This window comes from Bidens hawaiensis, unplaced genomic scaffold (genome assembly GCF_021521415.1).
Source record: "Bidens hawaiensis isolate Kalapana, Puna unplaced genomic scaffold, B.hawaiensis_p1.1 tig00002338_1, whole genome shotgun sequence".
Classification (NCBI taxonomy): domain Eukaryota; kingdom Viridiplantae; phylum Streptophyta; class Magnoliopsida; order Asterales; family Asteraceae; genus Bidens; species Bidens hawaiensis.
This window is the reverse complement of record NW_027491126.1, coordinates 1528919-1551802: the sequence shown is the minus strand read 5'-3', so window position 1 is coordinate 1551802 and position 22884 is coordinate 1528919. Positions and strand designations below refer to the sequence as shown.

The window sequence follows — 22884 nt, the reverse complement described above, 5'->3', positions numbered from 1 at the left end:
TAACTAAACGAGCTTTGTTTGAGGCTCGGGCTCGGCTTGTTTCAAGTTTTTTATCGATTCGAGCCCGAGTAGCTCTCGAGCGGCTCTGCTCGTTTGCAACCCCCACCCCTATTTAGGGCAGAATATCAAGCTACCAAGATTATTACATCATCATAAAACATAACCCAAATATAAAGAGTTTCATTAAAATATCAAAACATACAATTAACACAAATATAAAGAATTTCGCTTAAGCCGTGAAGCCTCATCAATCAAGAAAAAATCAAAACATACAATTAACACAGAATTTTGGAAGAAAATGAACCTGGAATCTGAGCTGTTGCTATTGAGACCAAGAATGAAGAACAAGAATGATGATGATCGATGAAATAAATGAACCTGGAATCTGGAATCTGAGCCTGGAATCTGAGCGGCCGGCGGTGTGGAGGTAGCCGGCGCCGGCGGTGTGGAGTTAGGAGGAGGAGTTAGGGTTAGGAGGAGAATGATGATGATCGATGAAATAAATGGGCAGAAGAGGTTAAGAAGTTATAATACCATCACTTCTGGGAGAAGAGGGCGCGCAGACGTTTTTTAATGAAACGTCTGCGAAAAAACAAACACACTGCAGAGCCCAAACGTCTGGCGCCCTCTTCTCGGTGCAGACAAAAGAGGTGGAGAAGTGCTTCTGAGGAAAAACAAACAGCACCTTATTGGCTTTTTCAAAAAGTCATTTTGAAAAACCATAATTTGTGGCTTTTGAAAAAATAACTTTTTAACCCTTTCAAAAAGCTAAAATAAAAATGTTTTTGTGATTACCAAACACATTTCAAAAAGTCATTTTGAAAAACCATAATTTGTGGCTTTTTGAAAAATAGCTTTTTTGTGATTACCAAACACATTTTAACTTTTGAAAAATAGCTAAGTTAAAATGTGTTTGGTAATCACAAAAACATTTTTATTTTAGCTTTTTGAAATGGTTAAAAGCTATTTTTCAAAAGCCACAAATTATGGTTTTTCAAAATGACTTTTTAAAAATACCAATAAGCCAATAAACATTTTTTAAACTTAATTCCAAACATGCTCTAAATTTCATGTTCTCAAGTTTGTAAACGGGGAAAAGTATTTGAAAATTTTTGAAAGAAATCATGAGGAGAATTTAGTTTCTTTTTAGATCTGTCCATATTAAAATTAAAAAGAAAATTATAAGAAAAAATATATTAAAAGTTTTTTTTTTACTTTCTTTCAATTTCCTCCTATTAAAAATCTCGAAAGCATACTTTTTATTTGTTTTTCAATGCGACAATTAAAGTAAAATAGATAAATATCAAAGTTTTGTGCAACGAAGTTTTTTAAGGCTTTTTTGAGCTTTTGAGTAAATCATTTCATTTATTAAACAATCTATTAGCTTGATCTGATGGTTAGATGTGACTTACTTAAAGCTATGGTGTGTTCTTTTGCCTCTGTTCAAGTCTCCTTCCAACATATCCTTTTTTTTTGTTAATTTTCTTCTAAGTGACTTGTCAAACGGATTTGTTTACATGTGTGAATGTGTTTTATGTTATCTTATACGTTTTCATTATATGTTTTTTTTTGTGTTTAAGTATACTATCTTGATGAAATCATTTTTTAGTTTAGTTTGATACCGTGACGAACCTAAATTAAAGAAAAATAAACAATGTTATGTTGTTGTATTTGGACGTTGACGAATTTATTTTTTTGTATGGTTTCGGTGCGACTGAATTCACGTCAATTAGTCACATAAATGCACACGTTTCTTTGGGTATGTTAATTTGTTATATTTGGCTTTGACGAACTTATCTTTTGGGTTAGTTTTAGTCGTGTCACCCGATACCAACTAAATTTGCGTCAACTAACATTTATGGGTTTATTGTTGTTATCATTACAAAGCTGACCGATACCTATCGAATTTGCCTTCGCGGCGTGTTAATAACATGTTAAAGTTAAAATATTGAAATTTGGTATGATTTTGTAACGTTAAAAGTTACTTAAAACCATGAACCCTAATAAGTATATGAGTGAAAGTAAGTATAAATCATTTCAATTCCATTGGTCATGCGCCGTTGAACTCAGATTCTTCTTCGTTATAAGGTATTATCATCTCATCCTCTCAATCTTTTACTGTATGAATCATTTCACTTCATTGCTTTACTTCAATCCTAACTGTTCTGTTCACCATCATTATTATGAAAGCTTCAATTTAGTTAATCATCACTCTTGTTCAAACATGTGATTGATTATGGGCCTCAATTGAATCAATTTTGGGATTTATACAATTGGATTTAATGTATGCATACCAGTTGCTCGATGAAATGCCCGTGTGAGTTTCCTGCATATTCTTGGTTTCCGGTTAAACTCGGCAATAAAACAACGCATGTACTAATATAGAAATGCAAGCCTTGATCTAAAAATTGAATCGAAGTTGTCCTGGTCATGGTGTGACAGTGGACTGCAAAGTTTCACCTTTTTCCAAGTAGATATTTTTGCATACGAAGTTTCTGTTTACGTTGATCCTCTCCTTTTTGCAAGATGCGAATGATAAGTTTTGTATAAAAGAATTGAATGTACTTGTACATGAAGTTTCTGTTTACCAAAACGTAGGCGTTGAATTAGACTAATCCAATTTAAAGTACCATAACATGAATACAAAGATATTGAAATTGAGTATTCTAACTGGTTTACTAGTTCGTATTAGCTGTTAAATCTTGAAAGTTTTAAAGTTGAAGTAGATTTGATGCCTTAAATTGGGAACGTTGGAGTGTACTGCACTCTGATAAACCATGTGATTGTTAAGTATGATGTGTCGAAATATACTTGAAGGTGTGTTTTACAAAATGGGATCTATATATTTCTGGAGTGTTGATCATTTTTGCACCAATGGCACATGTAATTGAGTAATCTTACCTCATTTCCTGGATACAGGTGCAATTTGCTAGCGATCAAGGTTTTTATTGGTTTTAAAAGATTTGGAATCTTATACTGTAGACCTAGTTATATCTGCTAAAGAGAAGATGAAGGTGGTAGGGTTAGTTAGTGGTGGCAAAGACAGCTGCTTTGCCATGATGAAATGCCTCGAATATGGCCATGAGGTAAGATTGATTCATCAGCACACAATGTCTACATCAATGCAGTAGTTACTGATATCTTGTGATGTTTGTATTCTAGGTTGTTGCATTGGCAAACTTGTTGCCTGTCAATGATTCTGTGGATGAGCTTGATAGTTACATGTATCAAACTGTAAGTCTTTCTCTGCTAAAATAACAAGCAAAAGTAATTATTTTGCATATATGGTATGTGCTAAACTAATTGTTTTGTTTTTACATTGCTTAATATCTCCTAGGTTGGTCATCAGATTGTTGTCAGTTATGCAAATTGCATGGGATTGCCTCTATTTAGACGAAAGATACAGGGATCCACCAGGCAAGCTATTAATCTAAACTCTTTTAGCAGAGTTGTTTTCTGGATTTTTCTTATATTTCGACAAAACTGTATGCGTTCAAAGCATCATATGACGTTGTTTTCATATGAAATATGTTGTTTGATGGTTGATATAGTTTACATATGAGGCCTTTTTTAAGGGTATGTCTAGCTGGACAAATGGCTTGTTAGCTTTTTTCTTCTTACTTATAAAATCGTAATTTTCAGGCGCCATGATTTAAGCTACAACAAGACTCTAGGTGATGAAGTAGAAGACATGTTTATTTTGTTAAAAGAAGTAAAAAAGCAGATACCATCTATCACAGCAGTCTCATCTGGTGCAATTGCTTCTGATTATCAAAGATTACGGGTAGAAAATGTTTGTTCAAGACTAGGGCTCATTTCGTTAGCATATTTATGGAAGTTGGATCAATCATTACTCCTACAACAAATGGTACTTTAATGTTATATTATATTCGATGGCAATCTTGAAATACGCCCTTCACCTCTACTAAACTTTTCCTATGTTTTTTGTGGCCCTAACCAGATTGAATCAGGAATTGTTGCTATCACAGTCAAGGTATAATACTGTGTTTCTTCACTCTGAATATACTTTTACGTTAATTGTACATTAATGCCCTTTTGACTTGATTCTAATAATAAATTTTTAGGTGGCAGCTATCGGTTTAGATCCTTCAAAGCACTTGGGAAAAGAAATGTCTCAATTATGGCCACACCTTCTCAAGTTAAACGAGTATGTTAAACGAGTTTTATATCTCTTGATTTATCAGCTTTTAAAATTGCAAATTTTTTGGGCAGATTATATGGAAGTAATATATGTGGTGAAGGTGGAGAATACGAAACATTAACACTTAGTTGTCCTCTCTTTAAAGTCAGTGTTATTATTTATTTCAGTGACTATGAAAATTGTTGCATTATTACTTATGCTATTTATCTACCTTTCTGTTCATGTTTGTGTTTTCACCTTTGATTTATTCCAGTATGCTCGAATTGTTCTAGATGAATTTCAACATGTACTTCATGATTTAAATTCCATTGCTCCCGTGGGAATCCTTCACCCTTTGGCATTCCATTGTGAAGATAAATCACAATCTGCTTCTGTAACTGACATTAACAGAATTAATGGTTCTGTTATTGAAGTACAAACCGAATCTTTAGAAATAGTTGAAGAGAAATCCCAGCCATCTGATGTTGCCCTAGATCTGACTGAACTTGAAAACCGCAAAATTCATATTTCAAAAACTAGGAAGGAAAACACTTTCTCCATATCTTGCTGGCTGCAGGACTCCACTAAAAGTTCAGGTGAGTTATAATGTCAATTCATCTTTAAGTTCTTGTTTGAATTAATATCTTCATCATTTTTATATCATGTCAGATTTGAAAGAGGATTTGAAGATCGTTTTGCTGAAAATAGAATCACAACTTAATGAAGTTGGTTTTTCTTGGGAGAATGTAGTTTACATTCATTTATACATCTCAGATATGAATATGTTTGCTATTGCAAATGAAACATATGTGAAATTTATAACACAAGAAAAATGTCGTTTTGGTGTTCCATCCCGCAGTACAATCGAGCTTCCTCTAACACAAGTTGGTCTCGGGAATGCTTATGTTGAAGTTTTGGTAGCAAATGATAACAGTAAAAAAGTACTTCATGTGCAAAGCATCTCTTCATGGGCCCCTAGTTGTATTGGTCCATATAGTCAGGTAAAATGTCTACTATATCCTTCAATGGTGACAATAAATTCTTAACGGGTCAGTGTCACGTTCTGTTATTTTGTAGGCAACTTTGCATAAAGAGATTCTTCACATGGCGGGCCAATTGGGCCTTGACCCTCCAACCATGTCATTATGTGACGGGGGTCCCGTTTCTGAACTAGAACAGGCCTTGATAAACAGTGAAGCGATTGCTAAAGCCTTCAATTGTTCAATAAGTACATCAGCCATACTTTTTGTCATTTATTGCTCAAAGTCTACTTCATCATTGGACAGAATCAGTATGCAAGAAAAACATAATGAGATTCTTAATCAAATTAAGCCACTCAACTTAAAACATAACCGTCTTTCTGGAGTGTTAAATCCTCTTTTCTTGTATGTACTTGTCCCTGATCTGCCAAAAAGGTACGTTAAAATATTTTGCCTCTACCTTTCAACAACTTATAAATTAAATTATTGAACTTGTTTTGATACTTTCATTTGGTTACCATTGTGTAGCGCTTTTGTTGAGGTGAAGCCCGTGCTCTTTGTTGAGGATGACACAGAAACCGAGGAAGCTGTTAATGATCATGCTATGTCTGACCTAAAGCATGAAGTGAATCCGTTTGATTCATGTTATCAACCAGAAAAATGGCACGATGACTGTCTTCAGAAATGTGTTGTTCATGGCAGAATATGTGCGGTCATCTTATCCATTACAACTGAAATTGCTGATAAAATATCTTCTAATGATAATCTAATTATCAACGCTGAGGAGAAAATGGAAAAGGTTGCACAATTTTGTGTATATCGTCTTGATAAAGTCCTTTCACAAAACCACTTCTCTTGGGACGACGTAATGGTTAGTTTCTTTTGCCACACAGAATTACATTTATGTATGCATATATACACCTGTATCATTGGATGTAATTCTTATTCTCTCTTTTGATTTGCAGAGTCTGAGAATTCACTATTCTGCGAGTTCCGACATCTCCCATGAAACACTATCTGTCATCATCCGAAGCAAATTTGATGAATTTAGTGAAAAGACGAAAAAGGTGAAGACTTTTGAAGAGCCCATTTTCAACATTGTGCCGGTGATCGGGGCTGGGAGTTCTGCTACATCCATGGATGATATAATCACCTGTGAGCTATTTGCTAGAAAATCATGATATACCCATTAATTTTTGTTTTGTTTTACAAGGATTTGTAGCTCTTTTGAGGGGGGGTTAAATATGTGGAGTTCACATTGTTATTGCCATTCTAAGTAACGTGTGTTTGTTTCAAGCCTGTAAACCGATACTAAGAAAACCAAAAGATCGTAGGAGATATCTAAACTGTAGATCGGTTGGTTAAAGCTGAAATTACGGCGATGGCTGCATTTTGTTTTCCTCTTTTGCCAGTTTTTCCATTATGATTTTGCCATTCTAAAATGTTGTAAACAAGAGCACATCTTTAATTTGTTTCTAAACTAACAAATTAAATCTAATAACCAAGTATGTCTAAATCACCTTCACAAGTAAATGAAATGACTATACCTATAGCCATATAGGCGGCGGTGGTCGGGTTATTGATGTGAGATGGGTTCAGAGCTCTCATATTCACTTCTATAGAATAGGCATAGCTTAAGCCATTTTGGTTATTGCATAAACTTAATTTTGTTTTATGTTACATAATTATTTGATTAAATATACGTAATACTCACACTGTTTTCAAAAATTTAATAATTTATGAAAAACAAAACTAACAACTTTCAAGGATTGCGAATATGTAAAATACCTCCATGGCCACGATATGAACGGATTAAATCAATTGCAAGCACCCTTTTATGTTGTTTTAACTTTTAAAACAAAACTTAAAAGTATTTAAATCTACATGTATTTTAGTCAATATAAAGAATAAATAGTACTAGAGTCAACGTGGTTCTCTCATCTCACTGTCCTCTGTCTTACGGTTCTCAACATATTATTGGTTCTGAAATGAATGCTCTCATATCATGAGTCATACGTTTTTGTATGGTGTCGTTATTTACAAAAATATTATCACGTAAACATAAATAAACATAAAGAACAATCTAACTTCATCAAGATTCATATTTTCAAAATTATTTACATGTTACATACATGTTCTTGTATTATGTATATAAAAAACCATTAATCAATTTGTTAATATGTTTTTTTTAGTTAACATTAAGTGTGTGCATTTCATTTTATTTCAATTTTCAACCCATAGATTAGTATTTAAAAAAACATATGATTGAAAAAAAAATAAAAATAAGAGCTTATTTTGTCTTCATGTTGTTGAAAAGAAGTGTCAAGTGCCTGCCTAGACAACATTACAAAGTTCATTTCAATAGTATCCAAAGCTTTGATGAACACAATTAAAATGAAAAAAAAAAAAAGATAATAATAATAATAATAATAATAATAATAATAATAATAATAATAAATCCAGTTGCCAATTGCCATCACTGTCCTTTTGACCACAGTAAAGACACATAAAAATTGAACCTAGTATTCTGTTTTTAAGCTTCTTCACATGATCCAGTAGTAACTTATGGATTTATATTTACTAATAATAACAATCTAAAGCCAAAGTGGACACAACACTCAGACAGACACAGATCTCAGCCGCGTGAGTTTACTTTTCAACATGAACATGATGATTCATTCATCTTTCTCAATCCATCCATTCAGGTTTCATTAATTTCTTCTTATCTTCCTTTCAGTTCACTAATTAATAATAAAGTTTCAACCTTTGAAGAAGTTGTTCATGCTACAATTTACACCTGTTTAATCTCTGTGTTTCAGATTTGGTGAAACCCCTTTAGCTTAGGATTACACTAGTCACTTAAAGCTTCCACCTTTTTCTTGTTTTCCCCAATGTGGACCAATATAGGTTTAAATACTGAATTGGGTATTTTCAGTTTTATTGAAATATTATTATTTTAATGGAAGATTATTCCAAGTATTCCCATAGTCCTGCTCACCTAGCCGTTGCTCAACGAGACCACGCGGGGCTTAAGAAGGTTATAACCGCCCTCCCACGCTTAGCCAAGGCCGGTACGGTTACCACCGAGGCTGAGTCGTTAGCTGCTGAGCTGGAAGCTGATGTGTTTTCGGCTGTGATTGACTGTCGTGATGTTCCGGGTCGTGAAACGCCTCTGCATCTTGCGGTTAGGTTAAAGGATGCGGTCTCGGCGGATATATTAATGGCTGCTGGTGCGGATTGGAGTCTGCAGAATGAGAATGGGTGGAGTGCGCTTCAAGAAGCGGTTTGTAATAGAGAGGAGAATATAGCGATGATTATTGCTCGGCATTACCAACCGTTGGCGTGGGCTAAGTGGTGTCGTAGGCTGCCTCGTATAGTCGCGTCGGCTAACCGGATATGTGACTTTTACATGGAGATAACTTTTCATTTTGAAAGCTCGGTTATTCCGTTTATAGGCAGGATTGCTCCTTCGGATACTTACCGGATTTGGAAACGCGGGTCGAATTTACGGGCTGATATGACTCTAGCGGGCTTTGACGGGTTTAAAATCCAACGGTCGGATCAAACTTTCATGTTTCTTGGAGATGGGTACTCACGAGAAGACGGTAACGTGTGTTTACCTCCCGGTTCTTTGATTGTTCTTTCGCATAAAGCAAAGGAAATAACGAATGCGTTAGAGGGTGCGGGCGCACAGCCTTCGGAAGCTGAAGTGGCTCATGAAGTTGCATTAATGTCTCAAACCAACATGTACAGGCCCGGGATTGATGTGACTCAAGCCGAGCTTGTGCCTCATTTGAACTGGAGAAGACAAGAGAGGACCGAGCTCGTGGGACCCTGGAAAAGTAAGGTGTATGATATGCTCCATGTGATGGTGAGCGTGAAATCGAGGCGTGTCCCGGGTGCTATGACAGATGAGGAGCTTTTCTCCAATGAACACGGCGGAGTTGAAAATGGAGTTGACCATGACGAATACGATGACGTTTTGACACCTGAAGAAAAGAGGCAGTTGAATTCGGCTCTTAAAATGGGGAACTCTGAAAATGTTTGTGAAGAAGAACAACAACAAATCCACCACGAAAATGGCGATTCGGGTTCGTTTGAAAACACCGAGTCCAACGCTAAAGATAAGAAAAGCTGGTTCGGTTGGAACAAAAAGGGTTCAAAAAACAACGATCCCGAAGATTCAAAGATTCTAAGAAGGTTTTCGAAACTTAACGAAACTCAAAAACCGTCATCCGAAACTTTATCAGAGGACAACAATGGTGAGTCTAAGAAAGGGAAAGATAAGAGTGTGAAAAAGAAGAAAAAAGGATCGACAACCGATGTTAAGCATGAAAGCGAGTACAAAAAAGGGTTAAGACCCGTTCTTTGGTTAACACCCGATTTCCCTTTGAAAACAGACGAGCTCGTGCCATTACTCGACGTCTTAGCCAATAAGGTGAAGGCTATTAGGAGATTAAGAGAGCTTTTAACCACTAAACTACCTACCGGCACCTTCCCCGTCAAGGTACATTCTTTTATCTTTTTAAAAAATATATAGTTTCATTAAGATGTAACTGATATCCGTTTGTGAGTGCAGATCGCGATTCCAATTGTGCCAACAATAAGAGTACTTGTAACATTTACAAAATTCGAGGAGCTACAAACCGCATCAGAAGAATTTTCAACACCACTTTCGAGTCCCGCTCATTTCCAAGACTCAAAATCTAAAGAACCCGAGGGGTCAACATCATGGATCTCATGGATGAAAGGGACCCGTGGTGACCCGTCAAGTGACAGTGAGGGTCGTAGCTTCCGAGACGAACCAGACCCGTTTAACATACCCGTAGACTACACGTGGGTTGATGCCAACGAGAAGAAACGTAGAATGAAGGCCAAGAAAGCCAAGAATCGGAAACCCAAGAAGAAATCTGCACCAGCAGCAGCAGCAGCAGATCGAAGCACTGAAAACGGTGCAAGGCAGTCGAGTGAAGATTTGGAATGATTTGTTCTTCGATTCGGGTATGAAATTTGATATTTACTGTTCTTGTTGTATGCAATCTTGGTTCCAGTAGTTTTCTCAGGAACAACTTCAACATGGTGTATTAATGTTTTAAGTTATATATTATTATTATTCCTCTCCTGTTTTTAATTTGTGTTCAAGCATTGATATAGTGGCATATTATTATGTGACCTGACACTCATTGTTTACCCATAAGTTTTTATACATTAATATTTTGTACATAAAATGAAACTAAAAGATACAACTCGTACGTTTTTACCAAAACCGATCCTTATTAACACTCAAGTACCCGGCCATAACCTTTCCACCGGTATTTCTCATTCCGTCAATGAGATGACACCATGTAGAACCCAAGGCTCCAATGAAGAAGTCGGCTTCGGTAGCCATCAAAAAGTTTACAAGCGGATAATTAGTGCTCGTTTCTCGACCTAGGCTTGCTTCGTAGACTGCCATTGTTAGGTTTCCCACTTGTCGTCTCGCGTTTGAGTAGTAAAAGTTCCAATTTGGATACAACTTTGTTTTGTCGATCACTTCTTGCATCTCGGTTGATAGCCAAATTCGTTTCAGATGAGGGAAACGATTTCTAGCCCGGTTAGCAAGACGCATGTATTCTTCGAACTCGACCACCTTCATTTCACACGCTTTGTCTCCCATCCTTACGTGCACGCTTAACATCGGCCTTGGCGTCCACGGTTCGTGATTTGACCATACGTATTCTTCAATCGCGGATCTTGAATCTTTCATGTTTTCCTGAAATTATACAATAGATGAGCCATAGAGATGGCCAAAAAAACCGGTTGGGGAACCGGTTTACCGGTTTAAACCGGAAACCGGTTTTTACGAAAACCGGTTTTTTAAAAACCGGTTTGACCGGTTTACAAACCGCCGGTTCGTCTTTCGGTTACAAGTTCTAGATCCAAAACCGGTTAACGAACCGGTTAATGGAAAAACCGGTTTTTTTTATTAACCGGTTATGGAAAAACCGGTTTTTGACCGTTGTGGAAAAACCGGTTAACCGGTTTCTCCATAACCGGTTAACCGGTTAAAAACCGGTTTTTGAACGTTGTATAACGGCTATATGCCCGTTTTTTTTGTTTTTGGACTGTTTTTTTTTTTTTTTACCATTTTACCCCCACAAACATCTATATATAGTTTAGGTTGGGTATTGGTTAGATCACACTCGATTATACAACTCCAAACGCTCTAAACGTTTATTTCATACGCGATTATTTTGTTATCTCACGCTCAATTATACCACATTACCACTCCATACGCTCTTATTTCGTAGTCGTTTATTTCATACTCGAGTATACCACTCTTATTTCGTAGTCGATTATCATGGCCTCCCAAAGTGCTGCTTCATCCGTCAACATGGGTGCCTCGAACACGGGAGAAACGGTCGTTCGGGTCATCCCCACGAAACGAAACCATGATGTTTGGCAACATTTCGACCTATGCGAAATGTCTAACGGTAGCCAAAAAGCTCGATGCAAACATTGTTTGAAGTTTTATGGCAAAGATGCAAACTCCACTTTAAAAGCGCATGTACAAAGGCCCTTTTGCAAGGCCTTGAAGGACGAATCGGGAAGTAGTTCGCAGCCGGAGATGACGAATCAAGGAGCGGTGTTTACGTACGACGTTGAAGCGGTACGTCAACAGTTTTCAAACTTTGTGATTCAACAAACACTTCCTTTCAACCACTTCGACAACCCTCAATTCACGGAGATGATGCGAAACTATGTTCAACCATGCTACCAACACGTAAGTCGTTCGACCCTTAGAAGAGATTGTCTTAAAGCATGGAAAAACGCTAAATCCGAACTAATTTCATACTTTTCAAACTTACAAACTGGTGTAAACTTAACAACGGATGTGTGGTCGGTACCTCATGGTTCGCCCGACTCATACATTTGTGTGACGGCTCATTGGGTTGACCCCGAGTCGTGGCAAATGATGAAACGAACCGTTGCGTTTCAATTGTTTGATTACCCGCACACGGGTAGAAATATTTTTCAAATCTTGGATAAAGTCATTCGACAATACAAGATTGAACATAAAATCTTTTCAATTTCGTTTGATAACGCGTCCAACAATACGGCCGCGGTTGGCCATTTAAAATTAAAGTATAAACCTATTTGTGATGGAGCGTTTTTTCATAGCCGATGCATTGCACATATTATCAACTTGGCCGTGCAAGATGGGTTAAACGTGATCGAAACGCAAAGAAACAATTTTAAAAGAATGTTACGAGATGTTTTTAGCAACAATAAAACATTTTCAAGATACAAAAAATTTTGTGTAGAAGCTAATTGTCAATGGTTGGGGCCAAATTGGGATTGTCCAACAAGATGGAACTCGACTTGTAATATGTTTGAGAAAGCCATCCAACAAAAAGAATCATTAATTGCGTTTCATCAAATTTTGTCAAGTAGGGGTAAATGTGCACCGTACGATCCTAGAAACTGGTTATTGATTGAGATCGTTACGGAGGTCCTTCAAATTTTTAAATCTTGCACAACTAGTTTATCCGGGGTTTACTATCCAACAAGCCCCATTGCTTTACCAAAAATTGCTGTCATGTGCACAAAGTTGAGTGAACTTCATTGTAGAGGTGCACCTTATTTTGATATGGGTGTAAAAATGAAAGAAAAATTTAGAAAATATTTTCAAGAACTACCCGCTGTTTTGACATGTGCTGCTGCGTTAAACCCTTGCATCAATGTTGGTGGTGTTGAAGCTTTAATAGGAAAAAATTTGTGATGAGCTAGGGTTAAACGACGATCAAAACCCCTATTATAGCCAAACTTTAAAGAATGCTTTCAACACCACCTTGTCAAACATGTATGATGTCTACCTTACAAAATACGGGTCGTCTTCCCAAATTCATGACTCGTTAAGAGCTGTTGCCCAATCCCAATCCCAAACCGACCTTGAAATGGGGATGTACTACATGATTTGGGAAGACGCCGGTAAACGTCAAAAGGTAAACACCCCAAGTAGTGAACTTGGAAGGTATGGTGGTACCAACTTTGTGAAACACATGACTCCGGATGAATTTAGAAGTCTTGATTTGCTGGCTTGGTGGAGAGGTAAGGAGGATGAGTTTCCGATCCTCGCCGCCATGGCCAAAGATTTACTAACGGTCCAAGCTTCCACGGTAGCTTCGGAGTCTGCTTTTTCTGTTTCTGGCAGGGTTATATCGATTAGGAGGACTCGACTCACTGCACCAGCTATAGAGATGCCGATTTGCTACAAGGATTACTTGGACTCTTTAGATAGGGCACAACATCAACGCTCACTCGAGGGGGAAATGGAGTATGAAGCGGGCTTGTATGAAGACGAGGTCAATGAAGGACACACTCAACCAATGACCGATGAAGAAGCCGCGTACGACGATTACCTAAGAAATAGCTCGGGATCGGGTAGCGAAGAAAATTAGTTAAAGAAACAGCAAACATGGAGGCAAATCATGAGTAAGAAACAGCAAGTTGTTCATGTAATCGTGTCTAAGCATTCTTTTTCCTAATATGTGCTCTTATTTACTTGTTGATTTGGATTTTTCTAATTTAGTTAAAGAAACAGCAAACATGGAGGCAAATCATGAACAAACTGCGATTGGGAACAACAGGAGCATCTGCTAGTTCACGATTTAATGTTTGTATTTTTGAGTTAAATCATGAACAACAGTTCTTGGCAGAGATTTCTTCAGTGTTAATGATTTAATGTTTGTATTTTTGAGTTACGAATATGCGATAACGATTTAATGTTTGTATTTTTAATGTAAAAACTATAAATGAAAGTTATGTGTTTTTAATCCTTGGTTTGTTGAAAACACATTCACCAACACACACTCATACTCATCTTCCAAGCAAAGAACCCTAACAACGAAAGCAAAGAATGGCTTCGGTCAGTCCGTTTTGCCTTGTAGTTACCGTTTTGCCTTGTAGTTACCGGTTTGTTTATACTGTGAAAAAATAATGGTCTTCATTAAGTACAAAATATAAAAAACAAATATTCGTATTTGAAACCGCGAAATTTAAAAAAAAAAAAAAACCGGTTAATAAAAAAAACCGGTTATTAAAAAATCGGTTTATTAACCGGTTCTAACCGGTTTCTAAACCGGTCCTAACCGGTTAGACCGGTTAGGGTTTTGACAGCAAAAAACCGGTTATTAACCGGTCCGGTTATTAACCGAACCGGTTTTTTTCCGGGCCAAAAAAAAACCGGTCCGGTTAATAACCGAACCGGTTTTTAAAAAAAAACCGGTTTGTGCACCTCTAATGAGCCATGGCTGATATGGTAAAGGGTACAATGGTAATTTTGACAAACCTCGAAATTTTCCGAAAAACTCATTGAGTGAACTAACTCGGCAGCTTCCCGACCAAATGCAGAGTGTCGAGCTGCATTTAGTAAACCACACGTGTACTCGGTTTGGAACCTCATAAGATAGCGCAAAGCCAGTCAATATAGTTGAGCTAAAACTAATTATGAAATGTTTGAATGTTTTTTTCATCTTATATCAAGTAGAATCATGTGATCTAGCCAGTTACCTGTGCTCGCCACCATCTCCAGTCCATTCTTCGATGATAGCCGATTAAAGTCCCGTTGACTTCTGTTGTCGGCTGCATGTAACTCCAAGGAGTGCCCCATACTCTGTAATAAACATAGATTGAATCATTGGTGATACATGCATAAACTCACCATTTATGACAAATATATAGTAGTTAAAAGTTACTAAAAATATATTGTCGTGGGATCGAGCCGGTCCATATCTGTTTGGTTGTGTAGTTTTCTTTAACTGTAATAACTCCTCTCTCAAATGCCCCCTTTTCCTTCACGAGCTCAAACGCTCGTTCTCTACACTCCTATGATGTCTCGGGAAAAAAATAGCATGACCAACTAGACCTCGAAGCACCTAATGTGAAAATTTAACCGAGTGAGACATAACTACTTAACTAGATGTAACATCCCAATTTTTCGTTCGGATAGTAATAATAATAATAAAATATGATAGGATAAGTAGGCTTTTAGATGGACTTAATTATGGACCAAAAGGGAAAGATGAGACGTAGGTCCATAGGCTTAAGGGAGTATAAATACCCCTTAAACCCTAATCCTTTCCATTATTATCAATCTCTACACCATAGCCTACACCTTAGAAAACACACACAACACCGTCTTACAATTCGAACCAAGATCCGTAGGCGAAAACTCGAGCTTGTTGGTGCTGGAACGTCGTGACGGACCAAAACAACATCAAAGACCAGCTCGTGTTCGTAGTTCGACTCGTTTACGGTACGTTTATATCGAGAACTTGTTCGTTTAGGTTTGGATTAGTCTAGAAATGATAGATCTGTGTTTGTATGGTAAAAACGAATCCAACAAAGCTAAACTTACTGAAAATGGTTAAGATTTTATAGGTTAATCGATTGATAAACGAACCCGTAACCCTTATGCCTAAATCGCACCCTTAAAACAGGAAAGTTTGGCTGATTTGATGGTTAGGGTTTGTAGGTGCTGGTCAGACGATTCCATTGATACCAAAATCGTGAGATTTGGTTAAGAAACGAATGTTTAATTGCAGATCTAAGATCTGTTGACTAATCTGTGTTCTTGACGATTTTGACTTTGACCCTTGAGTCAAAGTCTGGATAAGAACTATGGGTGATTCGTTATGGGTGATTCTTTAGCTAGTTTGTTATGGGAGCTTAGCGAATCAGAGGGTGATTCGTTAGCTAGTTCGTTTTGGGAGCTTAGCGAATCAGAGGGTGATTCGTTAGCTAGTTCGTTATGGGAGCTTAGCGAATCAGAGGGTGATTCGTTAGCTAGTTCGTTATGGGAGCTTAGCGAATCAGAGGATGATTCTTTACCCAATTCGTTAAGGGCAAAGTAAAGAACGAGGAGTTTAATATAAAGACAGAATGGTCCCTGGACTTAGAAAGGAATGAGATAATTACATAGTAGCCCTTGGACTTTGATAATTTATGAAAGATGCCCTTAAAGGATTAACGAGTAACGATTAACTAACCGGGTAATGATTCAATGAAGTAAAATCGGCTTAGACACGTAAGACTAATTAAGTAGTAATGAGGATGGCTAGAGTAGTATTTGATATTCAATTATTAAACAGTTAGACGCGCACAGCTCGAGAAGGAATAATCAGTAGCCGAAGAAGTAACCAAGTTCAGGTGAGTTTCTAGCCCCATTCCTTGTTATGTTTTCGGGGCTGTGTGCATACTCGATGTGTTGTTAATACATTTATCCTAAGTGATAAGTGTATGCCATATGTGATATATGTGATGGATATGAATGATTGCTTGTCGGTACGCGAACGATCTTCGGATATTGCGCGTACTGTCAGGTTAAAAATAAAGGTACGAATATTATATATCGAAGATGTATGAACATTACGAATGAACACTTGTCGGGGCGTGAACGATCTTCGGATATTGCACGTATCGACAAGGAGTATGGTTGTTAAATGAATGATGTAAAGAACGCCTAGAGTGTTCTTATGCTATAATGTAATTATTGTATATGTGAAGTATGTGTGTACAGGTACACTAATGGTATGTGAGTCCTACGTTCGACATAGTTAGTTAGGATGGCGAATCCCTCTAACTTCTGTTGGACATAGACTTGGCAGGTGATGGCGTAGTTAAGGACTGCGGGCCTTATACGTGATGTAGATGATAGATGTAAACGTAGATAGGGACGGTGGGCCTTATACGTGTTATAGGAGATAGACGCCAACGTAGATAAGGACTACGGACCTTATACGTAATGTAGATAGGCATCAGCACAGGAAAGGACTGTGGACCTTATACGTGCTATATTTGTGTTGTGTTAGCATAGGGGAGGACTGCGGACTTCGTACGTGCTATGGTTTAGGTTGCAACATAGGGAAGGACTGAGGACCTTGTACGTGTTGTCAATATAGGATGGTACAGGGAAGGACTGCGGACCTTGCACGTACCATAACTTGTGAACATAGGTAAGGACTGTGGACCTTTTACGTGTTTACGATCTTGAGTACAGGTATAGACGGCGGACTATGAACGTACTCTCGGTAGACTGAGGTTAGTGATTGTAGATATGTATGTATGTATGGTAGTAGGGTAACGGATTAAGTATGGATATGTATCTTCGGATATGTATGTATGTGTATGTATTGTATGGCGTCTGATTAACTAGAACTCACTCAGCGTAGCTAACTTTTAGTATGCACGCAGGTGAGTAGAATGAGACAGCTAGCTTGAGCGGGCACATGGTGGGCGAATAGGAGACTGGCATCTGAAGACTCAAGATGTTTTTAATGTTAATTGACGTTTATTTTGAAAGACAAGAATGTTTAATTAAGGCAATTTTTGGATTGTTGTAATGTTTTATGAAAGTTTTTATATTCCGCGAAAGTTTTAATTAACTCTGATTTGTAAGAACTGTGTTTATGAGTAAATCCGACACTAAAGTAGGGCTACCGGGTTCGGGGCCTTACACCAGACCCGTGATGAAACTTTGTATGCGTTTTCGTAAGTCGGTCTACCTTTACAACCATCATGGTCGGCTCGATTTTAGTAGTTTGTGACAAGTACCCTATTTTCATTCATAGCGATTGCAAGAAGCCCGGTCATCCCAGCAAACTGGGCCCCCATACCAAACCCGGGTATTCTCTCCCAATCCGCAACTAGAAACTTTACATTCGGATCTTTACAATTCACGGGATGTTGGTGCACCCATATATCGCGTTGTACTTCCCTTGTTAGTGGATAGTTTTCGTCGTCCAACCCTTTAATCTGTAACAACTCATGTATCACGTTAGCAAGTGGGTCCCATTTACTAGAACGTAAAAGTTATAGAATTGTTAGAAGTGAAAACGTACCCAAGGAGGGTAAGCACCTTTGGAGATGGCGTGATGACCATTATACCCTTGCCGCTCGTCTTTTGTTGATAAAGGGTAGTTACTCAAGAAACCTTTCCACATTGTCCATGGCGGTAGTTTCCCGTCTTCGGTACGTTTATCGAGAATCTGGTTGGCTTCACTCCTCAACTTACAGTTGTCCAAATGAGGAGGTCTAGGCACCTTTTGTGAAAACATGTCTTCACCCGTGTTTGACTTGTTTAGCATGGCGCTCCAAGCCGAGTAGATTGAGTTGACTCGGTTGTTAAGTTGGACCTCCGTCAAGTTCTGTGATAGCACCATTCTTTCTACTGCTCCAGGTTTAGAATCACATTCTCGACCGGTAAATGCATCTAGAAAACATAACAATTCATTAGACAAAGTATAGTATAACTTTAAAAGCGGGACACATGTCAAACAGACTACAAAAGCTGGTTACAAGAAACACCTATGATCAAACTATCGGTTTCTCAATCGATTTCTTTTTAAGTTATAGTTGATTGTTTTATGTTTTTGTTATCCAACCAGCATGTGTAGAGGCAGAGGAGGGGTGATTGAATCTACCAAAAACCATTTAGAAGAGTTGCAAAACAAATAATAAGAAATTATTTAATTTGCATTGTTGAGGGGTCTAGCTGAAAACATTTTAGAGATGATGGTTCTCTATGTAATTTTTTTTATTTGAGTAAATTACAGATTTTGTCCTTTATGTATACGCACTCGGAAAAAATAAATCCTTAATTTTAATTAACTACAATAGAGGTACATGGATTGCAACAAATTACGTCCTTTTATTGGATGACCGTTAGTTTTGTTTGTTAAGTCTAATGAGGACAATTTAGTCTTTTTATCGAAAAGAACTATTTATGTAAATGTTGAAATTATAACAAAATTACATATTCCGCTATAAGTTACATGGCGTGATGGTCACGTATATACTTTCACTTGAGCATTACAAGTTACGTGAGTATGATAGTAGATATTTGAGTTTGATTCGCTTATTTTTTTTTTAAATTTAAACGTTAATCCATACATTAAAATCAGCCAAACGATTTACAATGAAGTGACAGGTAAACGGGTAACAAGCTGCGTCACAACCCGCTTATTATTTATTATTTATGGCAAAAAAATCCAGTTCTTGTATCGTATCATATAGGTGGGTGTTATTTTCAAATGAATAAAGGTTATACCTAGGAGTTTGTGATCGTACAGAGGAATCACGAAAAGAGTTGAAAGGCATTTAAAGTGGAGATTGCTTTATGCAAAGCCTAACTCACAAGGCAACATAAATATTAAATACGTACATGTTCTCAAGTCTTCACTTTCTTTAGACAATTCACGAGTTACTTTACAAAGTCTCAAGTTCGTGGGTGTTGTTACATACTAGTACTAATAATTATGTATCAATGCAATTCTATATAAGAAAAAGATACTACATATAGATTATTGCGGGAGCCGTATAATATATTTATACAAAGTACTCTGCTGATCTAGTTGGAGTGAAAAAAAAAGTGGGGTTCACTTTAAACCGAAGGATACAAGTGTTTATACAAATCTTACGATCGTCTATTTATTTTCGACTTAGTATTAAAAGTCACTCTTCAAATATACATGATTAGATTACTATCCTTAAGAAATTTTAGCCCCTACTAGGGTGTTATTGTAGGGAATATTTGGTTAGGCTATATGTAGTGGGAGCCGGTTAGGGGCGATTTTGGGCGACAAAGGGTGCAACCGCCCCCCGGGCGATATTTGGGCGATTTGGGGCGGGGGCGGGATGAACTTGTCGCCTGGAAGAAGAAGTTTATTATTATTATATTATATATTATTATTATATTACTATTGTGTATATATGTATATGTATATGTATATGTGTTGTGTGTGTGATATATATATATATGTGTATATGTGTTGTGTGTGTATATATATGTATATGTATATGTATATGTATATGTATATGTATATATGTTGTGTGTGATATATATATATATATATATATATATATATATTTATATATATGTTGTGTGTGTGTATATGTATATGCAAAATGAATCTTAGAAACAACCCGAACCAACCGAACCACCCATTCTCTCCTTTCGGTCAACACCATGGTTCGCAAAACCAACCGAACGTGAACTTACAATGGAACCCGATGAACCTAAACCAACCGAGCTATCCGTTTCAATTTCCCGACCCGAACCTAAACATGTACGCCAACCGAGCTATATGTTTTTTTTATATTTTTAGTTATGTATTTTTTTTTGTATTTCTTTTTAATTTTAATGCATTTTTATTTAATTATTTGAATAAATTGGTTTTTATTTAATTAGTTTAACTATAAAAAGAAAATAATAAAAAAAGACACTGTGGGCCCAACTTGTAACCCCTATACTAATACACCCCAAAAACAAATTTCCACTCCATGCTGACTGGGCGCCACGTGTCACAATTCGTCCCCAATTGTAACCCCTCTACTACACATGGCCTTAGTAGTTGGACGCTTGAATTCCAATTGTATGACGGAAAAAGTTTCTCTTAAAGTGCCCTATAAGTTAGTTGGGACTACAAGTCTACAAGAAAAACATTATTACATGTACATATCTCAAATGTATAGTTTAATTTAAACTTTAGCTTTTATTTGTCCCATATTCATCCATCACCATATTGAAAAAGAAAACCTTATCTAACGTCTTGATACCATTAGGCCGATCGATGACCCCCTTGCTAATGAGTAATGAGGTTAGCCAATAAACTTCACATATTTTGTCACCATAATAATAAAAATCCGAGTAATACATCTATTAATATATAATTCTAGAACATAAGAGTATAACTTAAAGTAGATCATTATTATTTTTTTTATCTTTGGAAAGAAAATAATTGGTACCAACTTTAGTTTGCTTCAATCACACACCCTTGAGGACTAAGAACAACTCATTTGTACATTTTTGACTAATCAATTTTATGTTTATCCTTTCACTATTATAATTCACAAAATGTCATCATCCAACTTAACATGTACTCCACCAACTTTGTAATAATAAAATCATTTGAACACTATATTTAGTGTAGATATATTACATTAAGAGGGAAATTAAGAGTAAAACTTACTGAGAAAATATGAAGTGGAACTGGAATTAGGGGATATGTGAAAAGAAGCAAAAGAAGTGAGGGCAGCAAGAAAGAGTGAAGCAAGACATACTCCACATAGAAACCCAATCACACATATTTGGCATGAAAATGAGTTTCCTAATTGTACAGCTTTCAGTGACACTATTCTCTCCAATGATTTACCATTATTCTCCATTTTTCTGCAAAATGAACCACATAAAAGGCTATCTTATATCTTTTATATACAAACCCAATAAATATTTTTTTAATAGGAAACAGATAAGAGTTTATGTTTACCAGAAAAAAAAATAACAAGAAATCATATTTTTAGGTATTATATACCAGAAAAAAGAAAGCAAGTTCATTAATAAAATAAATAAATAAATAAGCTTTTTAGGTATTTTCAGGCATTATGTTGGAAAATTTATTAGGACTACATATTAAACTCAAAAGGATAATAAAATCAGCGAGTGATTATTTTATAGTTTTTTTTAAAGAAAAAAATCATATAAATTTGGTTTCTCAGGAGAAAAATGAGGATTCTTGAATTTTGATCATAAAATAGAAAAAAAGATACTGGGATTAAATTTACAGAAACAAAGAACAAGTGTTATGGCTTTTTTTTTTTTAAATTATTATTTCTAAAGATAAATATAAAAAACTATTGAGGGTAATGTACCCAGAAATAGTAACAATAACTGGATATTAATCAGAAGTTATGAAATGGAAGCCATCAAAAACTTATGAAAAAAATGAAATCTTTTATTTTAAATTATGTTTCTGAAACATAAAAAGATTATGTCAGATTATCATATTACTGGGATGATAATTCAGCAATGACTCAAAATTCTTATACAGAATTAAACAAGAAAACTGTAACAAATCATTTATATTATTATATATGTGTGTATGGTGTATGAATGTATATAGAGACTTACCCCAAAGAAACCTATAATTGATTAAATTTGGAGATATATTTTGTTCTGAATAAAAGCATATAGCATCATCATCAGGTAGCCTTCTGTTTCTGACTATGTATCTCTTATCTCTATATTTGTATGTATGTGTATATGCAGGACAGAGTCTGGTGTATGGAGGAAGAAAAGATTAGGTGGTGTCATGTGTAGGTAAGAGAACATGTTCTTCAATGGAAATGTGGGCCCCTATTTTTTTAAATCTTTTATCTTTACACTCTTTAACATCACATTCATAACTCAATTCAGGTTTCACTTTACAGCACCAAAGGATCAAATGGTAAAAACACTAGCTATTATATTGTCTGATTCAAAAATATATAAATGTTTTTTTGTATTATTTATTGCCTGTTTCATTTAAGACATTTTCAATTCTGCTATATCTTCGAAGTATCAAAAGTTTTTGTGTGTTTGTAAGTTGTGGATTAAAACTTGTGTATTTAAAATAATAGTGTATTCTAGTCTTGTAGATGTTTTTTTTTCTATAATTATAAGTGCACATTATGCAAAATATATGATGATATTGATAATTTTTGAATTATTTTATAGGCATAAATCAATGTCATGTATTGAAAGTGTAATGCATACCAAAAAGAGATGATTATAAATTTATAACTAACTAATTAATTAAAATAAGTAAAGTTGGTGAAGTGTAGGATTTCATAGATGAAAGTTTGGTGGGATACATAACTCATAAGTAACCCTGTGCAGTTTATTTGGCGTGCTGTCCATTATACATACAAATTCAGTGTTAATATACATTAGTTATACTTGATATT

The 22884-nt window shown here is 36.1% G+C and overlaps 2 protein-coding genes and 1 pseudogene across 3 annotated transcripts; 2 read left to right on the top strand and 1 right to left on the bottom strand.

Moving 5' to 3' along the window:
- The first annotated feature begins 2957 nt into the window (after nt 1–2957).
- Nucleotides 2958–6513, top strand: LOC143618749 (diphthine--ammonia ligase-like). The gene is made up of 12 exons (XM_077090844.1): nt 2958–3086; nt 3163–3234; nt 3338–3417; nt 3643–3868; nt 3962–3994; nt 4086–4168; nt 4234–4306; nt 4416–4737; nt 4811–5142; nt 5219–5556; nt 5650–5992; nt 6087–6513. The coding sequence occupies exons 1-12, from the start codon at nt 3009–3011 to the stop codon at nt 6300–6302; spliced, it is 2196 nt and encodes a 731-aa protein (XP_076946959.1). The 5' UTR covers nt 2958–3008; the 3' UTR covers nt 6303–6513.
- Nucleotides 6514–8080: 1567 nt separating this feature from the next.
- LOC143618746 (uncharacterized) lies at nt 8081–10241 on the top strand. The gene is made up of 2 exons (XM_077090843.1): nt 8081–9628; nt 9701–10241. The coding sequence occupies exons 1-2, from the start codon at nt 8081–8083 to the stop codon at nt 10103–10105; spliced, it is 1953 nt and encodes a 650-aa protein (XP_076946958.1). The 3' UTR covers nt 10106–10241.
- Nucleotides 10242–10282: 41 nt separating this feature from the next.
- LOC143618747 (uncharacterized) lies at nt 10283–22465 on the bottom strand (annotated as a pseudogene). Its single transcript, XR_013151070.1, has 8 exons — nt 22070–22465; nt 21132–21331; nt 18003–18373; nt 17667–17916; nt 14859–15038; nt 14675–14774; nt 14453–14582; nt 10283–10873 (listed from the first exon to the last, which is right to left on the bottom strand). The product of XR_013151070.1 is annotated as an uncharacterized LOC143618747 (transcript).
- Between the last annotated feature and the right edge of the window lie 419 nt (nt 22466–22884).

Coding starts and splice junctions, on each gene's coding strand:
- LOC143618749 (XM_077090844.1), top strand. CDS start 3,009: ATGAAGGTGGTAGGGTTAGTTAGTGGTGGCAAAGACAGCTGCTTTGCC. Junction 3,995..4,085: donor TTGTTGCTATCACAGTCAAG/GTATAATACTGT, acceptor ATAAATTTTTAG/GTGGCAGCTATCGGTTTAGA. Junction 4,169..4,233: donor CACCTTCTCAAGTTAAACGA/GTATGTTAAACG, acceptor TTTTTTGGGCAG/ATTATATGGAAGTAATATAT.
- LOC143618746 (XM_077090843.1), top strand. CDS start 8,081: ATGGAAGATTATTCCAAGTATTCCCATAGTCCTGCTCACCTAGCCGTT. Junction 9,629..9,700: donor CCGGCACCTTCCCCGTCAAG/GTACATTCTTTT, acceptor TTGTGAGTGCAG/ATCGCGATTCCAATTGTGCC.